At 53.4% G+C, this 12,802-nt stretch overlaps 1 protein-coding gene and 1 pseudogene across 3 annotated transcripts in view; both read left to right on the forward strand.

Annotated features, from left to right (window-relative positions):
- The window catches only part of PRMT8 (protein arginine methyltransferase 8), an 84,147-nt gene that overhangs the window by 49,895 nt on the left and 21,450 nt on the right, over positions 1-12,802 (forward strand). For both annotated transcript variants that reach the window (XM_082352890.1, XM_082352891.1), the window contains 2 exons: positions 11,996-12,138; positions 12,708-12,795. In XM_082352890.1, coding sequence (XP_082209016.1) covers positions 11,996-12,138; positions 12,708-12,795 — 231 coding nt within the window. The remainder of the gene's footprint in view (positions 1-11,995; positions 12,139-12,707; positions 12,796-12,802) is intronic.
- On the forward strand, positions 7,709-11,944 carry LOC309609124 (forkhead box protein R1 pseudogene; annotated as a pseudogene). Its single transcript has one exon. The product of its transcript is annotated as a forkhead box protein R1 pseudogene (transcript).

Genomic DNA, 12,802 nt, shown 5'->3' on the forward strand with positions numbered 1-12,802 from the left:
AGAAGAGGCCAGCAAGAGGCAGAGAAGATACAGTCAGTGAGGTCAATGGACCTTCGGGAAAGAGGAGTAAAGGAGGAGGATGCCAAGGGATCCAGTAAGATAAGAACAGAGACGTGACCGTTGAATGATTGTGACCATGGAGGATACTGGGGTTCTTAACAGGTGCAGACTGGATGGAGGGTGGGGATGGAAGTCCAGGTAAAGTTGGTTAAGGAGAGACTGTGAAGGAAGGGCTATAAATAACTCCTTTTGCTGTGATGGGGAAACAGGAAAACGGAACTGTAGCGACAGGGAGAGATGAGGCCAAGGAAGGGAGTTGGTTTTTAAGGATAGGAGATATGAAAACATGTGTACGATCCCACTGTCCTGTAGATAGACAGAAAAAATTGCAGATTTGGGAAAAAGTAAATTCAGAAGCAAGGACTTTGAGAAGGTAAGAGGGGGTGGGATCCAGAGCACAGTGGAGGAGTGGGTCTTCTTGGAGAAGGGACAGCTTAGCCACAGTAACAGAGGGGACGTGGGGCGTGTGGGTCCGATGGAGGTGGGCTGCTGGAGGGAAGTTGGAGGGCTGCTGGATTTGTTGCTTCCATTTTCTCAAGGAAGAAAGAGGCCGTCGTTGGTGCGGGAGACGGGGAGGGGAGGGTGTGAGGGTTTTGGAGGGAGATGAGAAGTGATGGGATGGCCTTGCAGAGGGAGGGAGGGAGGGCTGGTGCGGGGGAGGGTCAGCGCCCGCTGGAGATGGCTGGACACAGACCTGCAGGGGCCCCATCCTCCCTGGTGTGTGGTTGCTCCCAACCACGTTCAGCAGCTCCGGTCGGAGCGGAGGGGAGGGCCAGCTGGATCTGGGCGCCGCTGGGGCCACAGTGGAGGGAGGGAGGGAGGAGCCAGTGGTTGATCTCAGTCATGGACCATGGAGTCTAAGCTGGGGGAGGAGGGAATGAGGGAGTGAGGGGCGGTGGTGGGCAAGTGATAGCGGGGAAGAGGCAGCGTGGAGGGGGCCGTGGGCAGAGTCCAGGCGTCCTTCCAGCCTGGGTAGGGGAAAACGTGGCTCACATCCCCCTGCCCCGACCTCCGGCTTGGCGTCCAGTTTCCCTTGGTTCGGGGGAGCAAGATGTCTCTGCACACTCGTTGAGAAAGTCCTTGACCTGGGCAGAAGGGACAGAGAGGGTACCTCTCCACTTGCCTACTAAAGATGGAGAAAGAAACCGGCCAATTCTTTCTCTACAAGGGAGACGGAGCCTGGCGTCCTCGTGTTTTCATCTGACCTCCCTCCCCCAACTCTGAGAAATACGGCAGGTGCTTCTGCCCACTTGAGAGATGTGGAGACTGAGGTTAGGAGACGTGGGGCAGAGCCTCTGCTCTCGGCTGCCGTTCCTGTGCTCTTTCCCAAAGGGTGTTTAGTTTGACAAGGAAGCACCGGGAGTGCCTGCCAATCCTGAAAGTGAAAGTTCAAACCTCTTAGGAGGGGAGGGTGTGTGCAAATACCTGTGGGATCAGATTCCTCTCAGAATTACTGAGTCTCGACCCTGGGGGCCCTCAGGAGCCTCCAGAGAATATTTGGATCCTCCCCTGCCTCTGCCCTGGTTTCACTGCCCAGCGATTCCTTCCCCCGGGGGTCTGTCCAGCCCCCTTACCCTGTATCTGTCCCTCTCGCTTCCAGCTCTTGGGGTCTGGTGGGCCAGCCTCCCTGGCTCATCTCGGTCCTCTGCAGAGGGTGATGGCCCTGCAGCCACAGGCGAGTGGGGACGGGCGCCCCAACGGGAGGGATCCCTGACCTCCGGGAGGGGAGGGGGCGGCACCCTCAGAGGCCCCTCTGGCTCACAGCTCGAGGTCCCTCCTCCCCTCCCCTGCCTCCAACTCTTGTAATTTTTTTATTCCCCTTCCTTTTTCTCTTTCCTCCTTTTCCTCTTCTTTCTTCTAACCTTCGGAATATCCCAGTTTACAGGAAAGGGGCAAATACAGCTGTTTTCCCTCTGAGTCTGGGAGCAGGCTGTTGACACGATGCCCTGTCATCCGTAAACATGTTAGTGCGTGTTTCCTACAGACAAGGGCACTTCCTACGTAGCCACACGCAACCACCCAAATCGGGAGGCCAGCGCCCACCGCCGCCGAGGTCTCGTGCTCAGGCTGCAGCTGAGGCGGGCTTTCGATGCAATAGCATGGCCTTCTCGGCAAGAGGACTTGGTTCTGACCCGCCCACTGCACTTTGTTGTCCTGTCCTGGTTTCCTTCAAGCCGGAACCGTCAGACGCCCCTTAACCATCGTGGCCTTGATGCTTGACAACCACAGGCCAGTGTTCTGTGGGATGCCACTCAGTCTGGGGACGTGGGACACCGCCTCACGGCTGGATTCAGGTCACCCGTCCTGCAGGGATGCCTCGGACGTGATGCTGCATCCTCATGGCATGCTGGATGGCGTCCTCGCAGTGTACATGCGTCCTGTTGCGACGGCGTTTGCCTTGATCCCTGGCCTGGGTTATGTCCGCCAGCCTTCTCCCCCTTCATTAGTGATTAGTAAGGTTTTCTGGGAGAGGAACCGTGGAAATATTTCCTTCCTCCCCGTTAATTTCCTCTCTTATTCGATCGGTTATAACTGTTAGTGTCAGTACTTAACTCTGGTGCTCAAATTCTCCCTGACTTGGTCCCTGGGAGCACCTTCGAGCTGCCGCTATGTCCTGCCCATGTACCCCCTTCACTTTGCGTGAGCTTTCTTATCTTCTGGCACAAATGTCCCAGGCTCATGTCGTACTTTCCACGTCTCTGTTCTAGAATCAGCCATTTCCCTGCGGAGTCTTGAATCCTTTTAGTGGACAATGGCTTTTAGAAATGAGGACATGGGGCTAGGTGTGCCCCTTGATTTTAGGGTGTTGAGGCTCCCAGACTGTCTCCGTGGGAAAAATTTGTGTGTGCGCTCACATATGCTCACGTCTGTGGTGTCACGTATGTGGACACGCGTTGACGTAATGCATGTTTCCGCATCTATGCACATTGTCCAGGACGCCTTCATGTGATACCCCTGCTTCTAATTCAGCACCTCGGGGTTTCCTCTCATCTTTCCCCCTTTTCCATGTGATTCTGTCCTCTGACAGTGAAACCCTGGCTCTCATTCTTCTTAATATGTTTACGTACTGGGTCAGTCCCCGTGTGTAAACAGTCGCCCACTGTCACCACCTCCTGCCCAAGCACCTGCCACCCTGTGCTGGGCTCCGACCCCCATGCCGGCCAGCCCCCCGCATGACCACCTCGTCTCTGGGCTCAGGCTCCGGTGGGTGGAGTCAGGCTGCCTCGGCACACAGGCCCCCCCAGCCGGGTCCCTCCAAGGGACCTCAGATACCCCCTGGCCTGTCGTGTGCCAGTGGCATCTGGTTTGCTCAGCCCGCCTCATGACTCCCGGAGGGAATCGTTCCCTGCTCTATATTTTGATGGCTCACACTTGATTCTGCGCTAAGGAGGTGACGGCCCAGGAGGGACAAAGTGTTGTCCCAGGCGAATAGCCACCCCCGTGCCCCGTGCGGGTCCTACTCCTCACACGGTCCTGGGGGCCTTTTCAAGGCAAAGCCACCTCTATTTCTTCTTCCCCGGGGGGAGCAACAGGTGGGTGGAGCTGGCGAGGCCCCCGGGGCCCTGTCCTCGGCCCTAGCTCGCTCTGCCTTGGCACGTGTACTAGAAAGAGGACAGCTTGGCTTCCATGGAAATGCTTTTGAAACGCTGCAACAGCCAATTGTGTGGGTCTCGGGAGCGTAGGTGTAGAGACATAAATAACAACCCAGGACATAAAATACCTGCTACCCAGAATCAATCAATCTCCCTCCCTCTCCACCTCCGTACGGCTCCCGGGATGGGTTTGTTCCCAGGCAGACGCACACCTCCACGCAGCCACCTGCAGACGTGCCGCCTTCACGTGGCTCCTGCCGCCGAGAGGCCCGCACACGTGCTCAGACTATCCTCTTGCACTTCAGCACCGACAGCTCCCATTTCCTCTCTTTCCCTGCCCAGGAGACCAGTGGGCTGCCGGGATGCTTAGGAATGCGGGTTCATTTGTGAAAGGTGACAGAGGAGCTCAGGGATTGAGACAATTTTTTAGTTCTAGAGAAAACATTATAATCCATTTACTCTTCAGAAAAGTAAAGGGAATAGTTGATGCCTCCTTTCTCTTCTTCTGCCCTGGGGCATCAGTGCCATAGATGGAGAGGCCTGAGAAGAACACGATGCACAGAGAGGCGGTAGGAGGGCCTTCGCCAGGTGGCTCCCCGTGGAGGAGACACCTCCATGCCCAGCTTGCAGGGTTCCTGGGGGATTAGATATAATGCATGTGAGGCGCCTCGTACCACAGGCATTAACTGTAGGTCCTTCTTACATAAAGGAATGACCTTTATGTAGGAAGGACCTACAGTTCTGCACTTTGCTCATTCCTGGCCACTCGCCCCAAGCCTCTTATAGACGATGCTTGAATTCTCCGTTCCTGTGACATCCCTCCATGCTTGCAGCCGTCCAGTCCTGGGATGAGTCCCCGGATGGGGACCCCACTACCAGCCGCCTGGGGCTGTGACCGTTCGAAGCACTTCCTTCCACCGAGGTGGAGTCTGCCTTCCTGCAGCCTGACCGATGCTCTGTGTCATCGCTTGGGGACCACAGAGAATGAGGGGGGGGCACCCCTTCACCTGGCAGCCCTTCTCCCACAGATCCAGGAGACACACCCCCAGTTCCCTCACACTTTGCTTTGGTTTCAGCCCCCTTCTCCTCTGGCCATGCTTCAGTGTCCCTCTCACCCCGCCCAAGGACCCAGCCAGGCGGCTGGAGGGGCCCAGATGCCACCCTGCTAACATCTCCGGCTTGCTTAGCAGCTGTGGGGAACACCGTGCCACGCTGGCGCTGAGCTGGCATCAGCCACGATCTGCAATCTACCCTCACGTGGCTGCGAGCAGCAGCTCCTAACCTGTGTCCGGTCTGTGGACGCTTTGCATCCAAACTGAGAATCACACTTTACATTCACATCAAACCTCGTGTTGTTAGATTTGGTCCTTCCTTACAAACTACTTGGACTCCCCAGAGCCTTACTCTTTGGGGGTCACTGTTCTCTGCATGGTGTTGTCTACACACTGATAGGAGCCCTGGGGGAGTGGGGCAGCTCCCATGGGCTGGTCCGGTTCAGCTCTGAATCAGCACCCTTGAATACAGTCGGGGAGCAGCTGTGAATCCACACAATCATTAGTCAGCTTCCCCGCCCTGAGGCCGTGGAGGGGGTGCCTTGTCAGACCCCTGTGGAAGGCTGGCACGGTGGTTAAGAGCTCTGGCCGGTTCACACTCAGCTCCAGGCAGATCAGTTTGTGATCCTGGATACCCAACCTCCTGTGCCTCCATTTCCGGCTCTGTGAAATGGGAATAATAGTGGTACGGACCACAGAGGGTCATTGTGAGCCGTACATAGTTACCGTATGTAAAATCACGGCGCGCTGGGGCCCATAGTTAAATTTTCAGTGAATTTGTGGAACGGATGCGGGCATTTTTGTGGCTTGAAATTGGCCACAGTGGGAGTATTTACACGGAGAAATCAGCAGATGCTACAAATCAGGGCTTCTTTCCTGGAGAGCCCAATGGTTAAGTGTCTCTCAGCACAGCCCTTCGTAAAACACAACAGTGTACGATGTGCAGTTAGCAGCTAATAAATGTTAGCTATTGTTATGATTATTTCATTCATTAACTTGACTAATAGCCCTGTCCAAAGAAGGCATGAGATTAATCAGATATAATTGTTTTTAATGAACCTGTACTAGTGGCTCCTGGCAATGGCTGCTTTCCTAACTGATCAGAAGCAGCCCGTGAATAATCTGAGGAGTGGGTTTTGTGCACCACTCCGGGGGACGGGGGGAGTCGTCAGCCACCCTCCGGGCCCTGCTCCAGGTGCTGCGGAGTTGGCAGAGGACGGCACAGACCAGGTCTTTGCTCTTGTGATGCTTTCTGTCTCAGGGAGGGGACAGGCACAAAAACAAGTGGACACACAACATCACAATAGAATTACAAACAGTGATGCGCTTTGGAAGGACAGGATGGAGGAGTGGAGAAAACTGGGGGTTCTGCTTTGGGTGGGGTGGTCGCCCAGGCATGCCAGACCCGACTCACACCGCCCGGCGAGAGGTTCTCTCCCAGCCCTGCTGCCGGTGACGTCACGGGTGAGCCGGAATTGGGTGCGGTGGGAGCATTTACACTGCTGACAGCGGTGGGTAACCGGGTCGTGATTCTATCCGCTCGCAGATGCAGGACAGGGGTCTCAGGGAACTTGGTGACGTGTACCAGCCTGCACGACAGGCCTAGGTTTTGGCTCCCCTTTTGACGTCCCAAACTCTGCTCCTCTCATCAGACAAATGGAACAATAAAACCAACCACACACGTCCACACACGTTCCCATGAAGATGATCGAGGTAACATATGTGAAATCACTCTGCCAGCTGCTAGTCAAATGCTACTGGTGTTTTGCTCTCAGAATTAGGACTAGTTTGAATATCTTTTGTCTCTGAAGCCAGTACCCTCTTTTGAAAATTGGGTATTCATCCATCCATCCACTCGGTGAGGATTTCAGTGAGGAGTCAAGGGCTCTGCTCCGTCCTGTAACTAGGAAGCTGAAGTAGACAATGGAGAGGAGGGGATCAGAGGCTGGAGGTGGGTCAGGCCCTCAGGAGGGGTATGCAGCCGGCTCTGTGTCGCCCAGATAGGCGTGTGGGTCACGTGGCTTTGGTGCCACGGGGGCGGGGGGTGGCGGCATCGGGGCAGCGCCACGGCCCAGTAACTCGCTCCCTGCCCTCACGCTCACGACCCTCATGCCCACTCTTCTGTGGCACAGGGTCTGCTCTGCGAGCCAGGGAGGGGCCTGCAACGGGGACACCATGAACTTCGGGCTCTGTGGGGTCAGCTGACTCTGATGAACACAGTAGGGGCCCAAAGGAGATGGGTCTGGGCTGATTTTTTCTTTTTTTTAACTTATTTATTTATTTATTTATTCTTGGCTGTGTTGGGTCTTCGTTTCTGTGCGAGGGCTTTCTCTAGCTGCGGCGAGCGGGGGCCCCTCTTCATCAAGGTGCGCGGGCCTCTCACTATCGCGGCCTCTCTTGTTGCGGAGCACAGGCTCCAGACGCGCAGGCTCAGTGGTTGTGGCTCACGGGCCCAGTTGCTTCACGGCATGTGGGATCCTCCCAGACCAGGGCTCGAACCCGTGTCCCCTGCATTGGCAGGCAGATTCTCAACCACTGCACCACCAGGGAAGCCCTGATTTTTTTTTTTTAAAGTCAAACAAGTGACCAGGAATCAGAGTGACTACATTTCTGTAATAATCACTCAAGACAAAAAGAAAAAAAGATCCCGGCTTCCCTGGTGGCGCAGTGGTTGAGAATCTGCCTGCCAATGCAGGGGACACGGGTTCGAGCCCTGGTCTGGGAAGATCCCACATGCCACGGAGCAACTGGGCCCGTGAGCCACAATTACTGAGCCTGCGCGTCTGGAGCCTGTGCTCCGCAGCAAGAGAGGCCGCGATGGTGAGAGGCCCGCGCACCGCGATGAAGAGTGGTCCCCACTTGCCGCAACTGGAGAGAGCCCTCGCACAGGGGCGAAGACTCAACACAGTCATAAATAAATAAATAAAAGAATGTGAATTTCTTAAAAAAAAAAAAAAAAAAAAGAACCTAAACCCAGTTTTAAAAAAAAAAAAAAAAAAAAAAAAAAAAGATCCCACTGAAAACAACCCCCCAAAATATCTGGGTGTCTAATTTGAGAACTTGAAGTTACAGGGGAAAATCTCTCAGGTTAGAGTTCATGGATCCCCGTTGTACACGTACGTATGACACATCCTTCTAAAACTTACCAGCCAGGGTCCTGTCACAGCTGGTTGAACAAAATTTCATCATCCTTATGGAACAGAAACAAGGCTCCAGAGGGTGACCTCAGTGCCATCCCGAGAAGTGACACAGTCTTAATGATGTGGGATCCAGATTGGGAGTGGGGTTCTGCAGCCGGTAGCTAATCAGAGCCTAAATTTCAGTGGCTAAGATCCCCCTTGAAAAGGTTTGCCATGGAGACGAGATGCCCGGGGCTGCATGTGCCCACACAGCCTTCAGAGACAACCCAATGCCCTCACTTGGTTGCCATCAACCCCACCACAAGAGGCAGCATTTTGCAGATTGGAAACTTACATCGGGGAGTTTCAGTGGTTGCTAGTGGCGACTATGGAAAACAGGAAGAATATCCCTGATGATTCAGGGGGGCGATTGTATTTGGGTCCATAGAGACAATGTAGCCTCTTTTTCAAAAATCGGGATTGAGGAACTGCTGCAATTTAGAGTCAGACTGGACATGAAGGCACTGCTTCTTCATTGATGTCAGCCGTCTCCACTGGCAAACTTCGCAGAATGCCTTACACATGCTCAATACATATTTGAAGACTCAAAGCATGTTGGAGCTGCAAAGTATCTTAGGGATTTCTAGGTTCAATCTCTCTCCCTTTTTACCCCGATAAGGAAATTGAGGAAAGGAGGGGAGGAACTATTTGATGGAGGTTACTTGTCAGATGGAACGAGAATATAAGTTATCTGCCTCCAGGACCCAAGCGTAAGGTTGTGAAGGTTGGGCACTGCACAAAAGCACCTGGACAAGGTGATGAAAGGGGTCTGGAATCCAGGCCACAGCTGGACTGAAGGGAGGTGTGCATTTTTCCTTTCACAAAGGGCCCATCTACTCAACAAGCCAAGTTGGGGGGGGTCATGCCTGCTCCCAGAAATATTTGGATGCAGAAGGGTGATAAATGGACAGAGGTCTAGGCTGTTCAGCATTGTAGGGAGTTAATTGATTCCTTCTGCCTTTGATAGGCAGAAACTGTGATTTTTGCTGTTCTGTGATCCACTGCACCTATGATCTATCTTCTATCTATCTATCTATCTATCATCTATATCTATCTATCTATCATCTACATCTAACTATCATCTGTATCTATCTATCATCTATATCTATCATCTACATCTATCATCTATATCTATCTATCATCTACATCTATCTATCATCTATATCTATCTATCATCTACATCTATCATCTATATCTATCTATCATCTACATCTATCTATCATCTACATCTATCTATCTATCATCTATATCTATCTATCTACCTACCATCTACCTGCCATCTGTTGTATCCATGTTGATCAGGGTAAGCAGCTAATGGGTAGCAGGGCTAGTGCAGGAACAGCCTGCACCCTCGCTGGGGGGCACCCGAGGAATATTCTGTACATTCCTGTCTGTTGGGCTGGGTTAGAAGTTCTTGTCCACCTCTGCTTCCCACGGTCTATGGAGTCCTGTCTATGGAATCACGGGCGAGCCTTGTCCTAGGCACCCAGAGTGGAGGCCATGGGGCACCAGAGGCAGGAGAAAACATCTTCCTGGGCCTCAGGGAGGTCGTGATTAATGCAGGAGGAGGGACCGACCCATAGCCCCGCAATCATGTGCAGACATTACGGAAGAGCCTTCAAGAGATGTGCAAAGAGAAAGAAAACACTTTCAAATGTTTACAAAAATAAGACAAACCAGGCTTTGCATGCAAGTGATTAGGCAGGTGGATCCGGCATATATCTGCCAGTGCTTTTTCGGAATAAGAACTAAGTTAGGTACTCTATTTGCATTTTCAAAAATCCCGTGCTTTGTCCCCTTGTGGATGATCCTTCTGCATCCTGGGTCCTGCTCTAGCTTGAGTGCCTGCCCTTGGGTCTCCAGCCCCCGAGGAGCAGAGCTTTGACAGCCCCCTCCCCTTCCGAGCCTTTTGGTGAAGACTAGCCCTTCCTACTCTTGCTTCCCAGGGGCAGGGCTTGTGCGCAGGAAGCAGGAGGACCACGCAAGCCGGGGGGTGATCAGGGCCAATGTGCCCTCAGCCACCCCCAAAAGAAGAAGACTTTGCCAAGTGCCCAGAGGCCACTGTGGTGGAGTCGCCATCACTTTCTGGAGACCAGTATCCCCCTCGGAAGCGGTTTGCCTCTTCCCCCAGCAACTGGGAGCTCACAGAGGAGGAGGAGGCTGAGGAACAGGATGGCAGCTCCGCGGTGGCTCTCCCGTCCCCTCACAAAAGGGCCCCGCTCCAGAGTCGGAGGCTTCGGCAAGCCAGCAGCCAGGAGGGGAGGCTCTGGTCCCGTCCCCCTCTCAATTACTTCCACCTAATTGCACTGGCATTAAGAAACGGTTCCCCCTGTGGCCTCAACGTGCAACAGATCTACAGTTTCACTCGACAACATTTCCCCTTTTTCTGGACGGCTCCTGAAGGCTGGAAGAATACCGGGCGTCACGATCTCTGCTTCCGAGACAGCTTTGAGAAAGTGCCGGTCAGCATGCAGGGTGGCGCCGGCACACGGCCCCGATCCTGCCTCTGGAAGTTGACCGACGAGGTGCACCGCCGCTTTGCAGAGGAGGCCCGCGCCTCGGCCGCCACTCGGCTGGAAAGTATCCAACAGTGCATGAGCCAGCCAGATGTGATGCCCTCCCTCTTCGACCTTTAGTTCCACAAACCAACCGTCAGCCCATGCCTTATTAAAGTTATCTGCAGCAAAAAAAAAAAAAAAAAAAAAGAACCCCACTTTGTGCCCAAAGTGCCTGACTACTACTCCTTCCAGAGGGGCCTTATCTGATTAAGCTTTGATTAAACACCACGCCCTGGAGAGCAAATCATCATTAGACACTACTGATGGGCACCCCAGCACCATTCACTGTGAGGGCGGGGAGTAAAGCCGGTGACCTAAGTGCCCTTTGCCGTCTAGGAGTCTGTCATCCACATTAATTTTCAGGAAACTCAGATTCAGGACAGAGGTGGTGTTTTCCTTTGTTTTTTACTCCTGAGTACAGGCCATTGTTTAGTTTTCCCAGAAAAGCTCAGGCATGGGGTGGTTTTTTCAGAGGATGGTGCAGACAGAGTTTCCTTCCAGAGGAAAGGTTCTGATGGGACCAGCCAACCAATACATCACCCTGTGTCAATTGCACAGCCCGTGGCATCTAAGATAGCTTTTGCTCTGAATGCAAAACGAGATTCCAAAACTCTGTGTATGTCTACGTCAAATGATCAAAAACTCAACTGAGAAGTTTCTCCTGCCACAGAGGGATGGGTCTTGGAAGGGACTCAGGAGCAGAGGCCGTTTAGAGAAGGGCCTTTGTCCTGATCTTACCCCCTTTACCTCTCCATGGGCCGGTCACCAAGGAGACGGTGCCAGATAATGCTTGCCTTCTCTAGAGCCCCAACTGCGAGCCTGCACTTCACCTGTGACATTTCATTACATCAGTACAACCTCCCACTATGTAGATATCACTTCCCCTGGTTGTTCTCTGGGGAACTGGAGTTCGGTTGGGTCAAGTAACTTGCGGAAAGTCATACAGCTAGTAATGAGAAGATCCAGCACTTAAACCCAGGTTTCCTGAGTGCGAAGCCCATGCTCTTGTCAAAACACCAAACTTCCTTCCTCTCCAGCTCTAGATGGGCACCCCCTGGGGCTGAGCCCGGGCTGTGAACAGATACAAGGGTAGGAGAGGCAGCCTCTCTTCCTGCTGTGGGTTTGAAGCATCGCGGTAGCCTGACATGGGGTGGGGACGCCGATGAGTGTGAGAGTCGCTGCTTATCGGACCCGGGCTCTGTTTGCACGGTCATCATTTAACCCCTCTAAGCCTCAGTTTCCTTAAAGAGGAGAATAAGAATAGAGGGTTTACTTCAAAGACTCGCTGGACGATGACAGGACAGGTGCCTGTCTTGGGCTTAGCACAGTGCCAGGTACATAGCAACTGCGCAGTACGTTTTAGGGGGAACATGCAAAGAGTTTTCAATCCTCTTAGGGTAAACTAGCTTGGTGAAGGGGGAGATATGCCACCTCCTAGAAGGAGAGTCAGAACAGCGCTGACGCCTGTAGATGGATGGGGTCCTGATGTGGGGTGTTCACGGCTCCCGGTCAGGGTGCCCGAAAAGCGTGGCCGTGGGGTTCTTATTTTCCAGTCATCACCATATTCAAGGGGAAGGTGGAGGAGGTGGAGCTGCCCGTGGAGAAGGTGGACATCATCATCAGCGAGTGGATGGGCTACTGTCTGTTCTATGAATCGATGCTCAACACCGTCATCTTCGCCAGGGACAAGTGGCTGGTGAGCCTGCCGCGTGCCGCCCCTCCGCTGCTCTGCCGGCCACCGCGCTGCTCTGCCCTACCGCCTGCAGCCTAGGAAGAACACAGCCACCGCTTCCAGGCCCCTCTCTTTAAGCTAGATTTGCTTCTGGGGCCAGAATGAGCTTTCTTAGGTCTAACCTTGGCCTCTTTTGGTATAATTGACACCCATTCTTTGCTGTCCAAAGTCTGTGCCGGTCAACAAGTGCTAGGGACTTGCATGACTGCCAGAGAGCCCAGCGGGCTTTTGACCTTGGCTTCTCCAGGCTCAAAAGTTAAAACATCTTCCACCGTCCCTCACTGGACATGCCTTTGCCCCTCCCCATGTGTCCCATTGACCCCACCTCGGCCCCTTGAGTTTTCCCATGTACCAAAGTCAAAAGTGAGCTTCCCTGCCCAACCCTAGTCCCGGCCAAGGTGACAGACAGTCTGCTGAGTGAGAAATCCTGGCAAGGGGGTGCCTGTCTGGTGACTCGATGTGCAGTTCAAAAATGTGATGTCTTTGTCAGGTGAATAGATTACGAGACCCATTTCTCCACAATTCATCAACAGAAACCTGGAGGGCTTATGTTTCCAGACCGGGCAGCATTGTACGTGGTAGCAATTGAGGACAGACAATACAAGGACTTCAAAATCCACTGTAAGTC

The sequence above is a fragment of the Balaenoptera borealis genome, assembly GCF_965194805.1.
Source record: "Balaenoptera borealis genome assembly, chromosome: 13".
Taxonomy (NCBI): Eukaryota; Metazoa; Chordata; class Mammalia; order Artiodactyla; family Balaenopteridae; genus Balaenoptera; species Balaenoptera borealis.